General features: G+C 38.5%; 1 protein-coding gene across 3 annotated transcripts in view; it reads left to right on the top strand.

Moving 5' to 3' along the window:
* LOC136864326 (A disintegrin and metalloproteinase with thrombospondin motifs 4) overlaps window positions 1-26,982 on the top strand; it is a 644,921-nt gene that overhangs the window by 284,637 nt on the left and 333,302 nt on the right. For all 3 annotated transcript variants that reach the window (XM_067141158.2, XM_067141157.2, XM_067141159.2), the window contains exon 4: window positions 19,561-19,715. In XM_067141158.2, coding sequence (XP_066997259.2) covers window positions 19,561-19,715 — 155 coding nt within the window. The remainder of the gene's footprint in view (window positions 1-19,560; window positions 19,716-26,982) is intronic.

Raw genomic sequence — 26,982 nt, 5'->3', positions numbered from 1 at the left:
ACTTATTCTGTTAAAAATTTCAATTAAATGGTTCATTTAAAATTGTTAGTGGAATACCAAAGTGACAATGACATAATGCCAACTAAAAGAGGGCGTATTAATACGAGACTCAGAGCCAACAGAAGGGCGGCTACCAACGCAACAGTAGATAGCAAATGCCAGCTTTCAACAAACATAGAACATTTTCCAGTATCTACTGTCATTTCCTGACAAGGTCTCGGAGAATAATATTGCCTACCGGTGCTAAGGGCCCCTTCTGCAATAATTCAACTGATGCTTCAGTTTCATCTTATGCTCACAATTTCATCAGCAGCCTTGAACGTGTTGTATTTATGACATTAATTTTTGTGCTAGTGTTTCACGCCCTCATGTCATTGTCACTTTGGTATTCCACTAACAACTTTAAATGAACTATTTAATTAGAAATTTATAATGGAATATGTTTTAGTCTCTGACAAAATAGTTTATGGGTTAATCATTGACAGTGTTTCCATTAACATGTTTGTATAATGTATCATTTTTCACATTTTTATGTACTGAATTTTAGTAACTGGCTAAACTTTTAGCTTCCATAGTAATATAAGGTGTACTCTTGAAGATAGTTTTTAGGCTGAAGGTGCCCTAAATTCACGGTGAAGCATGTCCCATTTAACTGATAGTCTGTTTATGTAACTACTATAAGTGGAAATTAAAGTATTGAATAGGTGGATTAAAGAACACCTTTATTATTTTTGAACTGTAAATTTTCAATATGGACCAAAAATGAGATTTATAACATGTAATAAACTGTTCCAGTTCTTTCCATGCAATATATTCACAGCTTCTAAAAGTTGATTAAACCCATCAAAAAGTATTGTCACTGAATTGTTCTGGAAGTCTCTTGTACTTTTTAAGAATCTTTATACACTAGAATCTCGTTTATCCGGCCCTCATTAATCTGGATCTCTGGTTCATCCAGATCAAAAATAATAAATATTTATTTTTACTTGTACAGTATTTCTTTTATGGCGTTGACTCATCCTGAATGTCTTTTCCGTCAAGGATAGTTAACGACAGGAATTGAAAGTAATTCGGCCGCGATCTACCAGTGGTACCATCCTGGTGTTCGCCTGGAATTGAGAATGGGAAATCATGGAAAACCATTCCCAGGACGACTGAGGTGGGATTCGAACCCACGCTCTTATGAATGCAACACACTATTAATTCACTGATTGTGAATTCGAAAATGAAACCAGTGCTCCATCAGAAGAAACAATGACTCGTGGAGAGGCAACAATGCAGTTGGACAAACTGATGACCTATTTAGAATCCTTGACTGAAACCACACCGGCAGAACTGTTGTTAGTAAAACGTCTTCGTGATTGTGCTGAGCGCAAATGCTCTTCAAATGTAAAACGGAAAAACTCACACATTATTTTAGTGCATAAAACAGTCATAAATGTACAAAAGGTGTTCTGATATTTTTTGTACAATTTAAAAAAAGTATTACTGTACAACTTGTGTTAATAGATTATATAACATGTGCTGTATTTGTTTTTTAGTGTTTGCCGTATTATCTGGATTTTTGATAACCCGGATCAGTTCTGGTCCCACTTAATCCAGATAAATGAGGTTCTTGTGTACTTTCTTCAACTTTTCTCCACACAGGCTTCTTGTTCAGAGTTATCCAGTCAAACACTTCAAACTCTTCGTTATGCTCTGTCCATCTCCTAATATACTCAACACAGTTATTGAAAAATGAATCAGTGGCGCATGAAAACTAGGACAATTTAATGACACCCTCTTCCTCCAGTTTTCTTTCACATCAGTTGCAAAAAATTTATAAGATCTACAGTTTTCCAATTTAGCATGTAGTTCGTTAATTTTAGACATAGACTCTGTAGTTGAAATGTTCTCAGACTGAAGGAATTTGATGGATTCCTCATAAATCTCCAGTTGACTTCTTAATGCTATTTGCTTTACGTCCCACTAACTACTCTTTTACGGTTTTCGGAGACGCCGAGGTGCCGTAATTTAGTCCCGCAGCAGTTCTTTTACGTGCCAGTAAATCTACCAACACGAGGCTGACGTATTTGAACACCTTCAAATACTATCGGACTGAGCCAGGATCGAACTTGCCAAGTTGGGGTCAGAAGGCCAGCGCCTCAACCGTCTGAGCCACTCAGCCCGGCAGTTGACTTGTTAGGAACTTCAATCAAAGAAGAGAAATAGGGTTCTCAAAAAACGTTTTGAGAACATTTGGATCTCGGTCTATAGTCAAGGAATATGCTTTGAGACCGTCATATATATCTATAATGGGTTTGATGGCTGGCAGTAATGTCATCCACTTTGTTTTTGCATGGGTAACAAGATTTTTACCGGGTGAGCTGGCCGTGTGGTTAGGGGTGCGCAGCTGCGAGCTTGCATCCGGGGGATAGTGGGTTGGAACCCCACTGTCAGCAGTCATGAAAATGGTTTTCCGTGGTTTCCCATTTTCCCATCTTAATTAAGGCCACGGCTGCTTCCTTCCCACTCCTAGGCCTGTCCTATCCCATCGTCGCTGTAAGTCCTATCTGTGTAGGGGCAACGTCAAGCAAAATTGAAAAACAAGGTTCATATATTCCACCTCTGCAAATGAACAAAATTCTTTCTATGATACTGTTCTGACAGTGTAAATATGAAAATACAGTACCTTAAAAATCAACTGGAAAAGAATCTACTGCTGTCTGAATGCTGTTGTGAAGTACATGTGCACTGTACCTTATTGCAATTAATTGTTTATCAATTTTATTTCCTAATTTGTGGTAAACATTGTTCCTTCCATTCCTTTCTGTGAAACCTTTCTGTGTTATTAGCAGATATTGCAACAACTTTGTCCAGTATAACATATATGGTCAAAATTTTAGTCAGGTATTCTACCTGAGTTTCAGCAGTTCCCTTCGCAAGATTGCTAAATTTAATAATCTTACCTTTGATTCCCAAAGGAGCATTGAGATATCTCACAAGCACGGTCACAGTTTCTAAATGTTTATCATTGGAGGGATCAATCAACACAGAAATGAACCCTTTTACAACTGCTGTGAAAGCAAAAGGGGCCAACACATTCATGAAAATCTTTTTGCGTATTGTATGTCTACAAGTAAAATTGTTTCGGTTAAAAACCTTTCTTACAATTGAAGAAGTGCAATCCATAGAATGTAAGCTATGGTATGTTTATGTCATTGTACCTTCCTCTACTGCAACTTGTAGTTTCCCTTTTCCTGCAAAAATGTGCTTGCAAAAATCCATCATTTTTTTTCAGCGATGATCATAACGTGGCGTCTTTATGTTTCTTCTTGCTGACGTGGTTGTTGATGTCTGCTCTCCCAGTGGGTGCTATTGAAAATGTGGACTTAAACTACATACACTAGACTTTAACTTCAAATTTTGACTTTCGAATATCTTGAAAGTTTTATTTGAGTTTAACACTGAATGCACATTTCCTTGTAGGCATGTTGGAAATACTTTACTCTCCTGAATATTCCACAGTTATTTATTAAAGTTTCATGTGAAAAATATAGAGCACGTGTTATACTTTCTAACAAGTGGTAAACATACTCTGTGGTTTGCAATGATTGATTTTGCTATGAAGGCAGGAACCAGACATGCTAACATCAACATTTGAACATGCCAACACTTGAGACACTGTCTTCATGATGATAATTCTAGGAGGACGATGATCACAACTGTTGAGGTAGTGCTAGTGACTATCCTAACCGAAACTGAATTCGCTTTGATATTTTAAAATAAAATCTGGGACATTTAGACGTCCCAAGAAATTTTTTTCGGGAGACAAGGACAATTTCTGAAAAAAGATGGACTGTTCTGGTAAAGCTGGAATTCTCTGGTCACCCTGCTTATCCAAGGCTTTTGACATGGTAGATCATGGGAGACTCCTGACAAAAATGAGTGCAATTGGACTAGACAAAAGAGTGGTTGAATGGGTGACTAAGTTTCTAGAAAATATAACTCAGGTAATTAGAGTAGGTGAAGAATTATCTGATCCTGTGACTATTAGGAGGGGGTCCAACACGGCAGTATTATTGAGCCTTTATGTTTTCTTACGTATATAAATGATCTGAGTAAAAAAAATTTGACTCGCAAATAAGGCTTTCAACAGATGATATATACTGTATAGGGTAACAAATAAGTTACTGGATTGTGAGCAGCTGCAAAAAAAAAAAAAAGACCTTGACAATGTTGTTAGGTGGACAGCACAAATCAGAATGATGCTGAACAGGATGAGAAGACTGGTTGTAAGTCTCACCAAGAGGAAACTGCCTCCCAGCTTTAATTACTGTGTCGATGGGGTGAATGTACTTCATGAGGATTACTGTAAGTACTAGGTGTAGTTATAAGGAAAGATCTTCATTGGGGAAATCACATAAATTAGGTTGTAAATAAAAGTTACGAATCTCTTCATATGGCTGTGTGGTATTTAGTGGTTGTAGTATGGATGTAAAGGAGAGGGCACATAAGTCTCTGGTAATACCACAATTAGAGTGTGGTTCCAGTGTGTGGGACCCACACCAGGATTACTTGATACAGACACTGGAAAAGATCCAAAGGAATGCAGTATGATCTGTTGTGGGTGATTTCCAACAAAAGAGTAGTGTTAGTACATGTTGGAAACTTTGAGCTGGGAAGATTTGGAAGTAAGGAGACGAGCTGCTCAACTAAGTGGAAAGGTTTGAGCTGTCACTGGAGAGATGGCATGGAGTGACCTAGACGAATAAATCTGAGTGGAGCTTTTAAAGGTAGGAAAGTTCATAATATGAAAAGAAAGATGGAATTGAAGGGAACAGATTGGGGCAAATATTCATTTATAGGAAAAGCAATTACAATTAGTGAATGGAAAAATTTATCAAGGGATTTAAGAAAGGACAATGTAAACAACCAACTGGGAATCTGCCACCTGGGTGACAGCTCTAAAGGCAGAGTATTGATTGATTTATTTATTTATTTATTTATTTCTATCCCTTTTTCTACATACTGTAAATATGATTTAATCTTCAGATAGTCTGGAAAAAACCCTTCCTCGAATACCCAGTTTATGAGTGTAGTCATTATGGGGGAGCACTGTCAAATTGATCATTTATTTTAAAAAGGAGTTGGAGAAACAATAATAGTCTTCTTTTTTTAAAGAACCGGTACTTACAGTAGTTCTGTAACTATTTTGTCAATATCACCCAGTGTAACCTTCCCGTGTAAATTTTGATCTGTCAGCTAAATTACCTCTGTGACTTTGTTGGCTACCTAACATATTCATGACTGTAGGTATAGCTGTAGGTTGAGTCTTGTCCCTGTCTAAAGATCGAATACCAGGATATGCAATAGTCTGTACTGAATTCACAAAAAGTTATTTAAGACATCTTGTTCAATGGGTACTGATTCCTTCCTTATGTTCCTGTCTATTTCCTTATTTATAACTGCCCAGGCAGCTTTACACTTACTTTTAGAGTTTCTAAAACAGATTTCATTGGCCCTAATATTTGCTAACTTAATTTCCCTCCTGTACATTTGCTTTACATTGCTGTACCTGTATTTTACTTTTGAACTACCCTTTTTAGATTCCTTATAAAGGATTATCATTAGTTTTCTAATGGCTCCAAGAGAGAAAGTATACCACTTGTACCCTTGCTTACTTGTTGTATTGTTTGCCTCATTTAGTATCTTATTTCTCTTGGGAAAGCATATATTCAGAAAAGCACTTACTTTAACTATAAATCTTTCAAATGCTTCGGGAACATTGCAGCAGTTTAAAATTTCATTCTGCCAATCAGTTTCTATTAATTTGAACCTCAACCTTGTGATATTTCCTGCCTTTAATAACTTGAAACACTTAATCTGCTTGGTATTATATCCTCCCTGACTTGCAAATGGAAATTTAAACCAGAGAACTTTATGGTCCGCCAATAGAGGCTCTATGACCACATATGTCAGATTATTTGCACAGTATGTAAATTTGTCCGGTCTCAAAAGCCAAGAATAATGGGCGAGGGGATTTGTCGTGCTGACCACAGGACACCTCGTAAACTGCAAGCCTTTGGACTGAGCAGCGGTCGCTTGGTAGGCCATGGGGTTTGGTTTTTATGTACATTTGTGATTATGTGGTCTAGACAGGTATTATTCCTAGTAGGCTGATCATTTAAGAGATAAAAGTTGTATGACCTTAGAGAGTCACAAAGAAGATTCTTATCATTTGATTCCTTTAGAATGTTTATAATGTTGAAATTCTTGTATTTTTCTAAGTAATATAACTTGTAAATTTTTCAGTCTGTGCGAACACTAAAAGTACGAGGGTTACTTTTTAACTAAGGTCCAGTCGGCTGTAGCTTTGTAAAGTTGTTGAAATACGCACACTCAGTGTCTCCCGGCATGCCTTGGGGATGAGTTGACACTAGTTGCAGTTGTAACATCATTGTGTATGGTTCAGTGTGGGCAGTTGAAATGTTTCAGATAACTGAGTGTTCCGCCGAGTGTGAAAAGGTCTGTGATTCGATTTTTTTACAGCAAAGAACATGTCAGTTGCAGATATTCATTGCTGGATATGTAAGGTGTACGGCCCAAATGCAAGGTGCGTGAATGGGTGAGATTGTTCAAGAATGGGCAGGACATTGTCCATGATGAACTGCGATCGGGTCATCTCAGATGATATGGTGCGCGTAGTAAACGCAAAAATCCATTAATACCGACATTTCACGATTTCCACATTGTCACTGCAATTTCCACAAGCTTCAAGGTCAGCGCTATACAAAATTGTTTCTGACACCTTACAGTTCAGAAAACTGTACGTGCGATGGGTTCCCAGACTGCATACTGAGGAACTGAACAGCAGAAGAATGGCTTGTGCTTTGGCCTATTTTGTCCCAATGCAGTAAGGAAGAAGTGCAAAGTTTGGACCACATTGTCACAGGGAATGGAACATGGGTTTCGCATTTGACTCCTGAATTGAACCAGTAATCAATGGAATGGTGACGCACGTCATCTCCAGTCATACTAAAAGCCAAACAGACAATATCAACACGCAAGATTATGGCCAATGTGTTTTGGAACAGACATGGTGTCCTGTTAGTCAAATTCATGCCATGAGGGACAACAATAAACTCAGCTGCATACTGCCTGACATTTAAAAAGCTTTGCCATGCTATACAGAATAAGTGACATAGCCTATTGCCATCTGGAATTTTGTTTTGCTGCATGACAATGCATGAGCTTCTTATGTTGCTCAAACTCAAGAGTTAGTCCGATCTTTTGGATGGGAACAAATGAACCACCCAGAGTACAGCTGAGTGATTATCATCTGTTCAGTTCTCGCCAGCCAGCGGTTTGACACCGATGAAGAAATGAAGAGAGGAGTTGAAGATTGTCTTCAATCACAGGCGGCAGAGTTCTACGATGAAGGGGTATAGAAATTGGTGGAATGCTATGATAAATGTTTAAACAAACATTGTAAATATGTATAAAAATAGTTTAATATGTAAAAAGGAGACATAATAAAAAGGTTTTGGTAATATCATTATTACAACATTTGTTTCTATTGACAAACGGACCTTACTTAAATAGTAGCCTTCGGTACACTTGTGTTGTTTTTTTTGGTGGTAGAAGTGATGATGACTTAGGACATTGAAACAGTAAGATTGACACACACCATCAAATTCTATCAAATCACTTTCAAACCATGAATATGCATTCTGTACAAATTTGTTGCATTGTATAAACTTTTCAGTGATTGTGAATTGGTGATATTGAAACAAGCGAGACAATTTATGAATGTAGAAGTCTGTTGTTGGCTGCTGCTGCCTAAATTCATGGAATGTAGTACAGAGAAGAATAACCTGACCCACATTCCAAACGTACTTTGTGTCAGAGTTACCTCCAGTGGGATTCGTTAAAAGCTAATGAAAACAATAGTGTGAAATGTTCTTTTACTATTTGAATTAATTTAAAACCATGCCGAGCCTGTGGTGGTGGTTATGCAATATTGATATGACATTCTGAAACAGCTCCCAAAATTTCAACCATTATCAGCAGAACCACTCAGAATGATTTAATTGAATAATGTGGGGAGTTAATACTTACCAGAAAATTGTTGGTTGTATTAAAAGTGGTAGTGGTCAGTACTTTACAACAGCAGTGGATGAGACAATTGACAAATGTACCTGTGAACAATATTAACATTGTGCTTTAGGTGTTAAGATATGCAAAGTATTACTGTAATGGAAGATTTTATAGCATTTGTAAATGTCAGTGACCTAAAAGGTAAAGGACTAACAAACACCATACATACTAACCATACCTGATGTCCAAAGCCAAGCTCTATGTTCACCATCAAACATAAGCATTGGGGTGTAATCCACCCTAGCAATTATTTCTTTTCACAAAGGTGCAAATATTTTGTTGTTCTCAGCTTCTTGGTAACTTTCTGTCTGCACCGTCATCACATGTCTATGAGAGATCAACCATTTCCCATGTCAATGTTACGTACGTCATGTAAATTTGACTGGGGTGGAATTCACCCCATGGGTACGTTTGTGTAACAGAATCTGGTTGAGTAAATTTTGCGACTAGTTTGCTTTTTATGCATTAGTCATATATTGTTGTCTTGTATTGAATACTGTTTTCACTCTTGGTGGAATCTGTATTGTATCTCTTACTATGGGAGAGGAATTGAATTTTTCTCTGTAACTGTGGGAATGAACAGACTTTGTTTTATTTTTGAGTGTCTCTGGTTTAACAACTTCATCACTCCACCTGATTGGAGAAATTTTGACAACTTAACCCCTATAAGGGCAGTTTTTAAAATCATCATCAGAAACATCCAGAAGGGCTTCAATTTGAATATTAGAGTGTTGACAAAAATTTAAAACTACAGTATTTTGTGACAAATACCTGTTCAGATTATACCAGGTAGTTCACCACCCCTTGTGATCTAGTATTATGCAACCTACTATGTTTGCTACAATTCTGAAATACATTGGTCCCTCTCCTTAAACTGGGGAAATGTAATGAGATTTGTGGTTATGAGCTAGAAAACAGCAGGAATCGTGAGAGCAGTAACAAAGAACATATACCTTGCAAAGGGAGGTGCACACACAGACCAGGAACAAGTACTGTATAAGCTGGGAACTGCCCGCTGCATGTTAAGCCTTGCAATAGCTCACTTGGAGCGGTCCGAGATCTGAAAGTGAACAATGCTCAAGGGTTAGGAGGTTTCAATCCCATGCAAGTATTTTTTTTTTTTTACAGCCAGTTGCTTGGGACGTGGCAATGTTGCATACTTACTAGTTTCCACAGACTGATTTGTTTATTTGGCCCTGAAAAGGGCCATTGGTATGGTAGCATATGGTATGGATCTGGGTTGAAAGAGGCTAGGAAACCTGTGACAGGATTTCAGTTACCTAGGTCGTTCAACGCAGCACCTACTTGAACAGACGACTGGTCGATACTGGTCGATGCTGTAAGGTCCATTGACAGAATGCCACCTGGGCCTTGAAATCATGACCATGGAGCTCCTGGTGTAAGTGCTGATGGTACAGGTGACACTGATGGGTATGCAATATCTGCATAACAGACGCCCGGCTGACGTTCGTCTCCTATGCAAATAGCCCGTGTGCTAGTGTGAGGGTTATGCTAGATAACATCCAAGATAATCTCTTCATTGTGAACAGATGTCACGGGATGATCTCGAACAGGCATGTCCTTCCCAGGGATTAGTACCTCACAGACGTCTTTCCACACTTTGAAATGTCGTCCCTGTTGGTTGTTGTATATCTGGATAGCATTCTTGATACAGACATTGTGCCTGCGATGCAGTCTGCCTAGCTTCTCCATAGATAAGATACTCCTTGCTGGAATACAACATGAGGCAGTGAATAAGCTTTGTGTTGTGTTATGACTTGCCTTGAAGGAGGGGAGTTTGTGCAGCTACATATGTATGTGCCATTGTATATTCATATCATTCCAATGGGGCACACTTTACCCCACCTGTGGTCAAGAAAATATTAAACATGTACGACATAGCTAACTGGTGCCCTTGTCCTAGCCACAGACTATCGCCACCCCATCCTTGTCCAACCCAGCTTCATACCATATGTCACACTACATACGACCCTTTACAGGGCCAAATAAACAAATCAGTCTGTAAAAGCTATCAGGTATGCAACCTTACCACATCCCAGGCAATTGGTGTTAAAAAATACTTGCGTGGGATTCGAACTTTTGAGCATTCTCCAATATCACATCTCTCACCACGCCCTTGCTATGTGAGCTACTGCGAGACTTCACATGCAGTGGGTAGAGTTCCCATCATATACAACATCTGCTCCTATTCATTGTATGTATCTTCTATTGTAAGGTACGTGTTCTTTGTATCTGTGCTTATTTTACGGGTTCATTTGAGGTGCTCAGAACGAATTAATAGTGGCGCTCATAAATCCCGCTGTCTTCTAACCCGTAACCACACATCTAGTTATATTACCCCAGTTAATTATAGTAAAAGCAGCGAGATGCATAAGTGTAGATCTCAATGGGCTGGTAGGCCACCCAGTATATACCAAGTGTAAGCCAGTGAAATATGCTATAAATATCAGTATCATTAGATATGTAGATGTGTGTAGTTTCTAGGCTTACAACATGGTAGTATATGTTGGTGTGCAACCAGAGCAACATTATTCCTATCCCAAAAATTACCAGAAAAGGAAAGAAGGGACAAGTATTTGATCCTGTTTGGATTTTCAAATAAGAAAAGGATAGAGAAATTAAAACATTGTGCTATCATTGTAACAAGTTGATCCGCATGGTACTCACTTGTGTATTCTTCAAGAATGCATTCATGAGTATGAATTTCCACATTTCCAGGCCATCATACTTACTAGTTTCCACAGACTGATTTGTTTATTTGGTTCTGAAAAGGGCCATTAGTATGGTGGCATATGGTATGGATTAAAATACGGATTTATATTTTCATCTCTCGCATGTTCTGGCCATACTGTTGTTTGTGGATGAGCAGTTGTAACAGAATTCAGTAAACATTGTTAAATGGGCTGATTTTATATGTTGTCATTCTAAAAAAATCCTAAAGAAATGCTGTAAGATCTAGAATCAAAGCACACTGTTAGCAGCTCTGCAGATAGTTTTTCATGCTTTCCCATTTTCACAGCAGGCAAATGTGGAAGAACATTGCATTCTCTCTTAGGAGTAATTTATGGCAATATGCTGGATAGCATCCAAGACGATCTCTTCATTGTGAACAGATTGTGAGTATTTAAATTTTTGTTTGGTGAAAAACAGTTCTTCATGATTTGAAATTGTCTTATTATAAGCAAATTTTAGTGCACCTTATCTTAGAATTTTCTCTAATGAGCATATATACTTAAAATCCTGTAGTTTTCTTTATTCATTCATCCTCATTTAATAAATAAACATTAAGAACCATTTCTAAAATTAAGCTCAAAGGACAAAGAATTTGTCATCCCTGGATAAATCATTACAAGCATCATTTAATACCATATATCTCTGCCTAGCCTCCATGGCTCAGACGGCAGCACGTCGGCCTCTCACCGCTGGATACCATGGTTCAAATCCCGATCATGCCATGTGAGATTTGTGCTGGACAAAGCGGAGGGTGGACAGGTTTTCCTCCGGGTACTCCAGTTTTCCCTGTCATCTTTCATTCCAGCAACACTCTCCATTATCATTTCATAGCATTTATCAGTCATTAATAAATCACCTTGTGAGTGGCAACCCCATTGTAATAATAGCCTATATATGTTTCTTTCATTACATCCCTGACCCGGTCAAAGACTGGGAAACAGGTTGTAGGTGTTCATTCATTCATTCATTCATTCATTCATTCATTCATTCATTCATTCATTCATTCATTCATTCATTCATTCATTCATTCATTCATATCTCCGCCTTTGGATTTGATAACCGCCTGGATTCAGTTAGGAAGTGAGTCCACAACGTTCCGCAGGTACATCGCATCCGGGTTAAGCCATTAGCTGCAAATTTGATTGTGCAATTCCACCAAATTGCAGGGATGATGATGTTGGCATTTTACCTACTGTTCTAACATGTCCAACAGATTTTCAAAGGTGTTCAAGTCAGGTGATTTTGCAGGCCAATGGACATGTAACAGGGTGGTGGAATGTTCATAAAACCAGTCACATATGCATCCAGCTCAATGAACTCTGCTGTTGTCATCTTGAAAAATTGGGGTATCAGTAGCATACTCACCATGCAGATGTTGACTGAAAGGCAACACTTGATCATCCAGAATATTTAACACTTGAACCGCCGGAACATTGAAAATGACCACTACACATTTTCAAAACTCAATTTTGACTACAGTTCTTATTGTACGATTTTGAACTCCAGTGACTTTTCCTGATTAGTGGTCAGAAAAATCCATATTAAACACAATTAATGGATGGGGCGTTAGTAACGGGTATACCTACTACCGCCGGAGCGGTCATTTTGACCTCTGCGTTAATTATCGTAATAAAATGTATTATAACTCGTATCTCTCATTGAGTTATAATCATCTGCTCAAAGTTATGCTATCAACAACGGTAATGTTCAAAAACTTAAAAATGGAACTCAGATATATTACAAATTGTACAAGCATTATTTCCTCTGAATCTCTGGTAGTGTTGTCTTTTATCAGATTGTAACAGTACAGTAAACATGTCTCGTAAACCATCAGTTGCTGAGTCTATTGCATAACTTTTCTGAAGATATGTCTGATGTAGAATGTGGTCCAGATATAAAGGACCTAAGAAGAGAAAATGCATACGAAGATTACTACCAATCAAATGATAACTCGGAAAGCAGTGATTCAGATCACACTGAAAACTGGATTGTTCAGGCTGAACGTAAGTTGATATTCCGAATTCATATTATAATGATGCCTCACATACAATTAGTACTGAGGAGTTTTCAATAATTATTCTATTACAGCCATCGAGCGAGTAACCCGTAAAGCATGGTATCATAGGGGATGCGACAACCAAGGTAAAAGCCTCCCATAGCCAGATAATGCGTCATTAGGTAATGATGGCATAACGGAGTGGACTGTAGCAGACTTTGGGAAGACTATACCTGGTAGGTTTGCTCGCCATACCCCCTCGAAAGAAAATCCATATTCATAGCGGCATATTTCTGACGACAGTGTAATGAGTGCATGGCATCTTCGTTTTTGATGAATCAATATTGAAACTTATAAATCAATGTACAGAAACAGAGGCAAACCAATAAATGAGGAACTGTGCATATCGAAAACTAAAATATAATAATTTCAGTAGCGACGGTTCAAGATATATAGTATATTCCGGTGGTTCTAGTGTTAAATAAACATACTGGTTCATGTTAGTGGTCACCTCACTGAGCGGGCCCAGTCCATGATCCGAAAAACACCCCCAAAAATCACCGAACCACCTCTGGCTTGAACCTGACCTTGCACACATCCAAGATGAAATGCTTCATTTGGCCTTTGGTGCACTCGACAATGTGCATCATTGGAATACTGGCAAAAACATGATTCATCAGACCACATTACGTTCTGCCAGTCAGCTAGTGTGAGCAATGGCCTCCATATGTTCATTGCATGCAGTTCCCGTCGTTATGTACTGTCGCTAACAGGTTGGGATGAACCTTCATGCACTGACTGCAGCGATTTTGATTCACAAACTGTAAAATGCATCTCCCATTCCTCTCAGTCAGGACCTTTTTCCGACCACAATTCTAACGTTATGTTTCGTGGCCACATGTTTACTTGTAGACACACTGAACAGTCCTTTGCGAAACACTAAAGTCCATCAACCTCACGCACCGTATGGCTATGGGCACGGCCAAACACGATTACCCTGTTTTACCACTCTGTCACATCCTTACATCTACCCATGTTGACATACACTGTCCACTTGAAACATCAATGTCTTTCTGATCGCTACTGCCTTATGCTCACATAGAGGCAGTGTGCGTGAAGTTGAGCACGGGACTTATTTGCTACGCCATCTGTGCAGGCTTAAAACATCACAGAACCACCTCCGGCTTGAACCTGACCTTGCACACATCCAAGATGAAATGCTTCATTTGGCCTTCAGTGCAATCGATGATGTGCATCATTGGAATACAGATAAAAACGTGATTCGTCAGACCATATTACGTTATGCCAGTCAGCTACTTGTGCACATTTGATGATTTCTTGCCCACTGAAGATGCACAGCTTTATGTGCTAGTGTGAGCAATGGCCTCCATATGTTCATTGCATGCAGTTCCCGTCGCAATCTGTGTGTGCGCACTAGGGTGACTAATTTTTTGTCCCGTGAGGAGTCAGTAAGCTTTGTGTTGTGTTATGACTTGCCTTGAAGGAGGGGAGTTTGCGCAGCTACATAATGTATCTGTCATTGCACAAAGATGCAAGAAATCTAAAATTTTTTACAAGTTGAGAACATTCTTATAAATATGGTTTTAGTAACATTTCAAAGCATACAACTTGATTATAGCCAGTTATAGCCTTTTGTTACATAAAGTATCCTAAAATGGCCAATTAATATAAGATCTTTCATTTTATAGGGTTAAAAAGTCTGGGGTGTAATGCTCTCTGCATGAGTGATTGCGTCCTGAAATTTGGTGTGCGTGCTTGTGGTTTAATCTGTAGTCCCATTACAAAAGTGCTGATTTCAGCTGAATTAAATGGGGGTTCATTGTCACAGAGCAGTTCCTGTTGAAAACATTAGGTACCAGAGGTATGTGATAGCTCACAAAACTAATACTTTTTACTCAATTTGTTCACTGCATTACATGAGAACTTTTCCATTAAAAGGAATCAACTATATCTAACAAAATCCTTTTACCTTATGAATCTTGAAAATCTAAATGGATGTGTTGTGAAAATTGCAACTTATCAAACTTTTTTTTTTTTTTTTCTTCATTTGTTACATTCTGCATAACCAGGCACAGCTCACAACTTCTTACTTTTCTTAACATCATCGTTCAGTTTTGACCAGTATGCATAGCAGCATGCTATAAGTATTGTTTATTCCATGCACTGGTGATCATGCAACAATTCAATCACTTACCATCTCAGTTTCTAGGGTATTACGATATGATTATTGATCATCAGATACTGAAGCATCTCTCAGATTAAAATACGGATTCATACTTTTATCCCTCACATGCTCTGACTATTCTCTTGTTTGTTGGATAAGCAGTTGTAACAGAATTCAGCAAAAATTGATAAGTGGACTAATTTTGTATGTTGTCAATCCAAAAAAGTCTTCTGTCTTAAAGAAGACAGATTGTTTAAATTTTGTAAGACCTAGAAGCAAAGCCCATCTGTAGGCAGCCTTGAAGATGGTTTCCCATTTTCACACCAGGCAAATGCTGGGGCTGTGCCTCAATTAAGACCATGCCTACTACTTGATCCGTCCCCCATAATTCCAACCCCTTGTCCACGCCGTGGAGGATGGGCAATGGTATAAAGTAGGGGATAGCCTGTAAGGGCGAAGTACAGTGAGGACCTTGTGTGCCCCAGAACCGCTATGGTAGCTGTGATGGTCTTACAGGAACCCAGAAAAGTAACGGCTAATGGGGCTCTAGTGAAGTCTTTAATGGCAGCTGAGGTGGAGAAGGAGACCTTTGGTACAGCGAAGTTGGTGGAGGAGGCAACCCTCCCTCTTGGGGTTAAATGAAGAGAAAAACTGCTGCCTTGTGGTGAAGAGAGACCTTCAAAGGCTAAGGAAGACAACCCCAACAGAAAACAGCATGCTTCAGGTGGCTTCAGGTGGCAGCCCCACCATCAGGCTTGGGTGCTGTGGGCCAATAATTCGCAAAACCTTAAATTAAACCATTACAGAAACATCAACAAAGAGAAACCGGACTGATCGAAAGATGACAAATTTTGGCTTGCAAAAGTAACAAAAATTGGATTTTGGAATGTGAGAACTCTGCGGGAAAGTGGAAGACTATGACAGGCAGTGGCATGTATGAAGAATTATGGCCTGAACATCTCAGGATTTAGTGAGGTGAGATGGAGCGAGTTTGGGGAATTAACCACCCATGATGGAGCTATATTTATATATTCTGGAAGACCTGTGGGCAGTGGAGTGAGTTGTGAAGGTGTGGGTGCATTGATGGACAAGGAGGCTAAGAGGAGCCTTATGGAGTGGTATCCAGTGTTGGCAAGGATAATTGTATTACGTTTCAAGACCAATATGAGAAATGTTGTGATGATAGTGTGTTATGCACCCACTGAGACAACAAAGGAAGAAGACAAAAATGGCATTTTATATGCATCTAAATAGCACGATTAAGAAACAGAAGAGGAAGGATACCATTATAGTTGGAGGAGTATTGAATGCAAAATGGGCCAGGATAATGAAGGACTTGAGCACATCATGGGAAGGCATGGCCTAGAAGAACAAAATGAGAATGGACAACTCTTTGTGAACTTCTGTTCCAGCCATGATCTGGTTATTGGTGATACTGTATTTCCACATAAGGATTGCCATAAAGCGACCTGGGTATCGCCGGATCATAAGACAGAGAATCAGATAGATCATGTGGCGATTGGATGAAGGTGGAGGTGTTCACTGTTGGATGTGAGGAATAAGAGAGGTGCAGACATCGGTAATGATCATCATCTTGTTGTGGCTACCTTTAGGATGAAGATCCAGACACAGAAAAGAAGGACAGAACAGATAAGAAAGCAGTGTTATGTTGGAAAGCTAAAGGATGACAGTAAGGTGAAGGAAGTCTTCAGAATAAACTAATGAATCGATTTCAAGCACTCGCTGAGGTGGAGGACGAAACTGTTGAGAAAAAGTTGGTGAAGATTAAATCTGCCTTTACAGAAGTAAGTGAAAATATCCTGGCTTTAAGGATAGGAGGAAAAAAGACTGGATGACTGAACAGACATGGGAAATCATTAGAGAGAGGAGAGAGATAAAGGAGGCAATGAACACATGCAAGACACGAGCAAGAAAGGCAGAACTCTAATCAAAATATGCTGCAAAGGATAGGGAAGTAAAGAAAAATGTGAGGAGGGATCATAGGAACTGGACAGATGACCTTTCTCAACAGGCAGAAAAGGCAGCCAAGAAGGGAAATCTCAAAGAACTCTATACCATCACCAGAATTCTGGCAAGGAAGCAGATGCAGGAAAACTGTCCAGTCAGGAACAAAGATGGAACCCTCTTAACTAACCTTGAGGATGAACTGAAACGATGGCAGAAATATTTTTCTGCAGTTCTAAACTGCTCCATAGAAGATCAGTCAGATGTGGGGGAAGAAGTAGTTCAGTCTGACCCAAGGATTAAAACCTGCTTTCCAACAGTTGAAGAAATCAAGAAAGCATTGAGAGAGTTGCATATTGGTAAGGCAGCAGGAGTTGACAACATTCCATCAGAAGTCATGAAGATTGATATGGACATCACTGCCAATATATTGCAGCCTCTATTTGAGAAGGTATGGGTTACTGGAGAAATGCTGGCAGACTGGAAATGTGGGTTGTTGGTGAAGTTGCCAAAAAAGGGGGATACGTCTAATTGTAACAACTGGAGGGGAATTACGCTTCTCTCAATCCTTAGCAAAGTCTTCACCAGGATTCTGCTGAACAGAATTAAAGAGTATGTCAACTTAAGACTCTGACGAGAACAGGCAGGCTTTCGTCTGAACCGCTCATGCATCGACCAAATAAACACCTTGAGGATAATTCTGGAGCAGTGTGCTGAATGTTCATCTCACCTCTATGCAGTGTTCGTTGACTTTGAGAAAGTTTTTGACTCTATCAACAGAGAAGCCATGTGGAAGGAAGTGAAGCATTACAGAGTGCCAGCACAAATTGTTGATCTCGTTCAGGAAACGTACCGTGATTACACATGTATAGTCATGCATGGGGACTGTATGTCTGAGCCTGTATCTGTACATTGAGGAGTTCATCAAGGATGTATCCTGTTGCCAACTATGTTCTTGGCTGTGATTGACGCGGTAATGCAGAACGTGACTCGAAATGTGAAATGTGATATCCAATAGGGATTAGTTAATAGGCCTGAAGATCTGGAATTTGCTGACGATTTGTGTCTCCTGTGTGAGGCACATGGAGAAATGCAAGCAAAGCTCGAATATTTGGTAGAGGAAGTGAAAAAGGTGGAACTAATGATCAACTCAAAGAAGACCAAGGCCCTAAGGATTAACACCAACAAATCAGACCCATTTGTCTTCAATGGTGAATCTATAGAGGAGGTGGATAGCTTCACTTACTCGGGCAGTGCAGTTGCCAAAGATAGGCAAGCTGCACCAGATGTCTCAGCGCATTCAAAAAGCATATGGTGCCTTTGTTCGGCTCTATCTGGTGTGGAAGAACAAGAGAATATCTATCAGGACCAAACTCCGCAACTTCCGAAGTAATGTGAAGTCTGTTCTGTAATATGGGTCCAAGACTTGGAAAGTAACTGTAGTAATTACATCCAAGTTGCAGACCTTTGTTAACTGCTGTTTGGGAAGGATTCTTAACATCTACTGGCCAGAAGTAATCTCCAGCCATGAACTCTGGAGTAGGATGGGAGGGAATGTGATGGCCATACAGGTAAAGCAGCGGAAATAGAGATGGATTGGGCATACACTGAGGAAGGGGAACGAAGCAATTGAGAGAGAGGCACTGGACTGGAACCCGTAGGGTAAAAGGAAGAGAGGGAGACCCAAGCAAACGTGGCGAAGATCTGTTTACATGGAATTGATGGAAGAAGGCAAAACCTGGAGTGAGGTAAAGAGGCTGGCTGTCAGCAGGACCAGATGGAGATGCTTTGTTGATACCCTATGTTCCATGAGGAACAACAGGAATTAAGTCAAGTAAGTCAAGTCCACTACTTTCCCAATCCTAGCCTTTTCCCATCCTTACATCACTGAAAATCTAAAATGGTTAATTTAATTAATTTAAACTACCAGCAAAAATATATATATAGAATCAAAAGAAAACAAATAACTGAGAGGGTGTGGGAAGCTATGGTGTATGGATGAAATCTAAGGTCTCTGAAATGATCCATAACGTTAGCTTCAAGGTTCTTGTTGGTATACCTGTGCTATAATTACTCTTACTCATGCATTGTTGGATCAGCCATGACATTGTGTACATAGTTTTTGTATCAGCCAGACTCTGTGTTAATCTGTTTTCCATGGTGATATTCAAGCAATTTGTGATCGTTAATGTTGGAAGTCTACCAGGGAGTCCAGTTTACAGTAATATTGTGAATTGCTCGGAAATTATTTAAAAAGGGGAAAATGCTGTGCTTTCACAGTTGCAGGGCATTTTATTCAACTGGATTGCAATTAGTGAAATGTTTAAAATTAATCAATTACAGTAGTGCTACATAACCGTGTTGGATAATATCTACATTAATTTTATTTATCATATTTTTGGACGAATTAAGAGTAACATTTTAAATTTCCTTTCACACACATCATTATTTTACTTGTAAAGTATTTCATTCCTGTGATTGCTATTTATTTGCAGTAAATAATTGCCCAAATTTGTTTCAGCCCTACATACCCCACTGCATGTGGAAACTGGACATTTCCGGCATAAAGCGGCAGAATTATGGGATCCTCATCCACAGTATAAATTTACTGCTTTTGGGCATGTCTTTCATTTGGTACTGGCTCAAGATTCCAGCTTTGTAGCTCCAAATCTTCAGGTATGATATATCTACTTTAATTGATCAAATCCAGTCTGTGGTATTTCTTTATCGTGATAACCATAAACAAAAAGTAGATGATGTGCATACAATGCAAAAGTTTGGTAAAATAACCATTCTGATTTTTTCTTTTCTAAGATTTAAAGTCTGGTGATCAGCAATATCTTTTTACTTTTCCTTCTAAAAGAGGAGACACCCTCAGAATGGTTGAGAGGGGTGAGGAAATGAGATTCTCAGTCTCCTGTCTCCTTCAAAACCAACTGAATTATGGAATGATTATACTGCAAAGTATCCTATAAAAATCTTCAAGACCATAAGGAATTCTGTCATTCTTCCTAGCAGTAATTGATGGAAACTTTACGTCCATTCTTCTTTGCCTTCTCTGTGTTTCTGAAACATGTAATCAGGCAGTAGAAATAAATGGAATGGAATCTGTTTTGAGAACAATATAATACAGACTTATTAACCAACAGAAAAAAATAATTATGTCTTTCAAAACCATAAAAATAGCTCATGGGATGTAAAACAATTGCATTATTATTATTATTATTATTATTATTATTATTATTATTATTATTATTATTATTATTATTATAAACATTCTGTTAATGGTAAAGAAAAATATTGTTTTAATTATAATTCTCTACAATGTGTTTACCAAATATGCATAAAAGGTAATACAGCAGAATTATCTCCATTTCCTTCATTAATTTTCTTTATCATGAATCATTATCAAGTCCAGGTAATGTGCAAATTGACAGACACCATTTGCTAGGAGGACACTATAGGAAAAGTGACACTTTTAAACCTCAATTCTTGTGTGGTTGTTATTCAGAAGATTGTATATATTCACATTCAGAGTTTGTGAACTTCAGTTACAAATATGGCTTATGAACCAATATGAGGAAAACTTGGTGAACATTTCAGAATTAAACTTTTTTCTTTTGTTCTTCACAATTTGCTTTACATTGCACCGGCACAGATAGGTCTTATGGCGACAATGGGATGGGAAAGGTCTAGGAATGGGAAGGAAGTGGCCACATCCTTAATTAAGGTACAGCCTGGTGTAAAAATGGGAAACTACAGAAAACCATCTTCAGGGCTGCCGACAGTGGGGTTCGAACCCACTATCTGACGAACGCAAGCTCGCAGCTGCACAACCCTAAACGCATGGCCACTTGCTTGGTGATTTAAACTAAATGATTGTGGTAAGATGACAGATAGAAAAACAGTATTTTGTAAGAAATGCAAGAAATCATTTTGTTATACTGGAAGTATAAGTAGTCTTCAATATCATCTTAAACATACACATCTTTTCAGAAGTGAATCTGTGTCTATCAGTGTCACTACTTGTTCATCTTCTCAGTCAATGTTGGAGCAGCTAGTAGTGAAGCATGTCCTCTAACAAGGAAATAAAACCAAACCAAACCCCAAACCCCATGGCACTACAGTCCTTGAAGGGCCTTGGCCTACCAAGCGACCGCTGCTCAGCCCGAAGGCCTGCAGATTACGAGGTTTCATGTAGTCAGCACGACGAATCCTCTCGGCCGTTATTCTTGGCTTTCTAGACCGGGGCCGCTATCTCACAGTCAGATAGCTCCTCAATTCTAATCATGTAGGCTGAGTGGACCTCGAACCAGCCCTCAGGTCCAGGTAAAAATCCCTGACCTGGCCAGGAATCGAACCCGGGGCCTCCGGGTAAGAGGCAGGCACACTACCCCTACACCACAGGGCCGGCTCTAACAAGGAAATAGAAACTGCAAATAAACTAGTGAACGGGACTGTACAGGATAGTAGGCTGGTCAACACTGCATGTGATCATGGTCTTGAAGAGGGTTTACTGGAAGCTCTCAATTCTCAAATTTACCATCTTCCCTCTAAAAAAATAAAAAATAAAAAATAAAAAAATGATTTAAGTGAACTGAAACAAGCAGAATTTAACAGTCTTATGGGAGGATTTGGGTTTTCCACATCTAACCATAGCTACTTGGGGATTACAGCTCACTGGATTGATTCAAATGGGGAATATCATAATTCATCACTACAAGCTAAACGTATTATACAAAACCACAATGCTGCTAACTGCATAGAAGAGTTCGAAGATGTAGTTTGTGAATGGTGTTTGAAGATAAAGTTCTTGTTGTTTGCATTGATAATGCAAGAAATATTGTTCTAGGAGTTGATGCTTGTTGCTTGTTGTTTTAAGGGGCTTAACATCGAAGGTCATCAGCCTTTTAGGAGTTGAAAGAACAAAGTATGACACTTTCTGGTGTGCAGCCCACACTCAAAAATTAAGTTCAAACAATGCTATAAAGGATGCTGCTATCAAAACATTACTTTCAAAGTACAGGGAAATAGTGGGACATTTTAAACTCAGCCCTTATCTAGAAAATAAAAATGATATAAAAAACTTAAGAAACAAGGCCTTGATGCATGTAAATTAAAAAGGGACATAGTTACTCAATGGAATATCATATATTTCATGTTTAACGTACTTATGAAAGCTAAAAGGGAACTTATAGATGTCCTGTCGACCCACTCTTCTAATATCAGACCTCTAACAACAACTGAATGGGAGAAGATAGAAAAAATGATTTTGTGTCTTAAGCCATGTTTAGAAATATATCAGACCTCGTTGGTGGTAGCAAATATGTGACAGGTAGTGATGTACTGCCTACAGTAACACACTTGAAATTATCTTTACGTCACTCCTGGGTACGTAGCTAGATTTGAAAGGACTCTTGTTGAAGATTTAATGGCTAGGATAAATGATGGGTGTAATCTGAAGACGTACCAGAAAGCTACTGCTCTTCGTCCTATATTTAAATATCTTAGATGTATTAAAAATACAGGACCAGGAATCCGTGTGGAGAAGAATTTCGGAGAGAGATGTGGATGGAGTATGAGTTCCAGTAAAACCATGGAGCAAGAAGAGGAAACTCAATTTTGAAACCAATGAAGACAAACAAGATTCTGGTCATCGCATTTTGGTTTCGAGTATGGCACCACTTTTGATGAAGATTGCAGTCTTCAAGTAGTTGGTGGAACTAGAAGATAACTTTGCAAACTCTCAGTCCAGCTTCCACATCTTGCAAACATAGAAACAAATTGCTTTGAAATCCAGCTACTTCAGTTCCATGTGAGAGAGTGTTCAGTGGTTCTGGAAATATTGTCTCTAAAAGAAGGATGCCCTTAGTTCTGAACATGTCAATGTACTGACATGTCTGAAGTCCTGGATTAAAGAGGTGTGACTGTAAAGTAACTGATAACTTTACAATTTCAAACTTTTGTATCATTGAACCATCAGCTTTTTAATATTTTATTACTTGCATGCCAACAATACAATTAAAATTAAAGAAAGATCATCTTCCTTTTAGCATATTGAATTATAAAAATATATTATGCCAGGTGGTTTTCTCAAACTTATACTATGTGAACACCATTAAAATTTGATTAATCAGTTAAAGGCATTCAGTTAACTGATCAAAATTTGTAATTGTTTGATAGTTCTAATAATAATAATAATAATAATAATAATAATAATAATAATAATAATAATAATAACAAAAACTACAAATACACTTCCACAAGTGGCATTAACAGCACCGGAAAATTTCTGGTAGAGTAGCCAGCCCATTAAATGATCATTAAACAACCCCTATATAATTTCCAAAACAATTAAAATACAACAACAACAACAACAACAATAATAATAATAATAATAATAATAATAATAATAATAATAATAATAATAATAATAATAATCATTAACTGACGTTGCCATCATGCTAGTAAGTTGAAGATAATGGGGAGATTGATCTTTGTCAATCTCATAGTTACAACTAAGGTATTGAGCCTCAGAGGTTGCCTCAAGATGTTTTCTGGCTGTGCCTGTTTTTGGTCCGCGAGAGGTATTTTATTTCCCTCAAGCCCTCCGGACAAGTCCGGCGAGCCCCCCGATCCGCCACCTGGGACGCGCCCGATAGGGGAACAGGCAAAGGGGAACAGGACGAAACCATTCAAGATAGAATGAAATTTAGAAGCTTAGTAAACAAACATAAATTTGCAGAGAAACCAACAAGAAAAAATACAGGCTGGACAGAAACACGCAGAAAGGAACACAGTGAAAAAATGAAGAGATATTGGGAAGAAAAGAAGAAGAAACATTGTGCAAAATAAGTTCAAACGCGCTCCACAGCTGGGCACAACGAATCAAAAAAAAAAAAAAATAAAAAAAAAAAAATAATAATAATAATAATAATAATAATAATAATAATAATAACCGAGCTCAATAGCTGCAGTCGCTTAAGTGCGGCCAGTATCCAGTATTCGGGAGATAGTAGGTTCGAACCCCACTGTCGGCAGCCCTGAAAATGATTTGCCGTGGTTTCCCATTTTCACACCAGGCAAATGCTGGGGCTGTACCTTAATTGAGGCCACAGCCGCTTCCTTCCAACTCCTAGCCCTTTCCCGTCCCATCGTTGCCATAAGACCTATCTGTGTTGATGCGACGTAAAGCAACTACCAAAAAAAAAAAATTAAAAAATTTTAAAAAATAATAAAAGTACAATTCAAAGTAGCTGGTGACATCACTGGAAAAAAGATGTAACAGAAAGCTACTAACAAAGTAGCCAGCTGGCCTCACACCAATGACAGAGCATTACACCACTTCACACTTTTTGTTGGATTAGCAAGGAAAGAGGTTGTACTACTGGAGCACTTCATTAAGATAAATTCTAACTTGTTAAAGGGTATAAACAGAGTTTAAAAATAAAATATTTCTACATTTCTAAACAATTTTCATCAATTTTTCTAAAAAAGTTTGATTTAATAGAATCTGATGATATTTTTTCAAGAGCAAAACTTCTCATTCTTTATTAGTATGCTTTTTACAGGTATGTTATACATTTATAGATGTTATAATTAATGTTAAACAGATTGAAAAACTTTAAGTTACCGTACATAAACTGAGCCGACACTTAAAAGAATGACTTCCTTCATAACAAAAAAAAAATTGTGCAAGAGCCCCAAAGGGCTATGACCTACCAAGCAACCACTGCTCGGCCTGAAGGCCTGCAAATTATGGGGTGTCGTGTGGTCAGCACGATGAATGCTCTTGGCCGTTATTCTTGGCTTTTTAGACCGCCTTCTTAACAAAATAGTTTTTTAAAAATAGGTACAGGACTTAAAGCACTCCTCATTACGTAACAGACATCAGCATCAAAGAGAGAAAGGAGAAGATTGGACATACATGTAAACAGAAAGGAACTAAGACAAGCTTCACATCTTTACGCATCTGTCATAATCATGAACTCTTTCCTTGTCTATCTCAAATTTTCCTGATCTGTGATAGCTGAACAACTTTGACACTAGCTTCTTGCAAAAGCAGCCATAGTTAATAGTCAACTGAAAAGAAATTTTAAGAGTCCTATGTCTGCGGTACCATATCAGATGGGTATCTGCTGAGAGACCAGACTAACGAATGGTTAATCGAAAGATGGGTGACAGCCTTTCGGAAGTTGTAACTGCGGTAGTCTAGATGCATGACTGATTTGGTCTTGTAATAATACTTAACATGGCTTAGCTGCGTTGATACTGCTACATGGCTGAAAGCAACGGGAAAAGCGATGGTAAACTACAGTCATAAATAAGTCCCGAGGACATGCAGCTCTCGCTATATGAATGATGTATTGATGAGAGCTTCCTCTCAGGTAAAATATTCTGGAGGTAAAATAGTCCCCATTTGGATCTTCGGATGGTTAATACATGAGAGGGGGCAGTCATCAGGAAGACAGATACAGTACTAACATTCTGAGAGTTGGAGCGTGGAATGTTAGAAGTTTGAATCCTTGTAGTAGGTTAGAGAATCTAAAAATAGAGATGGATAGACTAAAGTTAGATAGTTGGTATAAGGCAGAAAGAGCAGGATGTTTCATCAGGTGACTACAGAATTATTAACACAAAATCAAACATGGGAAATACAGGAGTTACTTTAATAATGAATAAGAAAATAGGGCAGCAGGTAAGCTACTACGACCAACATAGTGAAAGGATTATTGTTATCAAGATAGACACCAAAACAATGCCCACCACAAAAGTGCAGGTCTATATGCCTACTAGTCAAGCAGGCGATGAAGAAATCGAAAGAATATTTGAAGAAATAGACGATTTTATACAATATGTTAAAGGTGGCAAGAATTTAATTGTGATGGGGGACTGGAATTCAGTGGTAGGCCAAGGAAGATAAGGAAATATAGTAGAAAAATTCAAAATGGGACAAAGGAATGAAAGAGGAAGTCAGCTGATTGAATTCTGCACCGATCAGAATTTAGTCATTGCTGATATTTGGTACAAACACTACAAAAGACGACTATATACGTGGATGAGATCTGGAGACACTGGAAGGGTATGAAATTAGACTTCATTACGATTAGGCAGAGATTCAGAAACCAGGTGTTGAATTCCAAGACCTTCCCAGGAGCAGATGTGGACTCTGACTAGGGTCATACCCGGAGGGGGTTATTAAGGGGTTTGAAGCCCCCCACCCCCACCATCGAGCTTTTGCAAAAAGAAAATGAACATAAACTAACAATAAACTAAATAAAGATTCATAGACAATTGTAGAGCCAACATATCTGTTGAATCTCTTTCCTAAGAAGCCTCAAAAGATGGATGTTATATTGTAAACTGAACATGCCATTCATGTAAAACTGTTATCCTTGATAGTACTGTTCTTGTTCTGTATTTTAATGTAAGATTTTGTAGTGCACTACAATCTGAATATGAACAAAATTCACATGTATTAGTGTCCTAATAATGGCAAGGCATGCATGCGCACACCATACCAGCACCTTCATTGTGTTCTACCATCATTTTGTAACTATAACCTACCCCCTCCCCATCGGCTGATCCTGACCCTGACCACGATTTCTTGGTCATGAAATACCATCTGAAGTTGAAGAAATTGAAGAAAGGAAGGAATGGAAGGAGATGGGATCTAGACAAGTTGAAAGAAAAGAGTATGAGGGTATGTTTCAAGGAACATATTGCACAAAGACTAAATGAAGAAGCTGAAGGAAACACAAGAGAGGAAGAATGGACAGTCATGAAGAATGAGGTCAGTAGGCTTGCTGAAGAAAGGTTAGAAGGAAAGAAAAGATCAACTAAGAATCAATGGATAACTCAGGAGATGCTACACCTGATTAATGAACGGCAAAAGTACAAGAAAGGAAAAAAAAAAATGAGGACAGAAAAGGATGCAGGTGAT

This window comes from Anabrus simplex, chromosome 2, assembly GCF_040414725.1.
Source record: "Anabrus simplex isolate iqAnaSimp1 chromosome 2, ASM4041472v1, whole genome shotgun sequence".
Lineage (NCBI taxonomy): Eukaryota > Metazoa > Arthropoda > Insecta > Orthoptera > Tettigoniidae > Anabrus > Anabrus simplex.
This window is presented reverse-complemented; position numbering and strand designations above follow the sequence as displayed.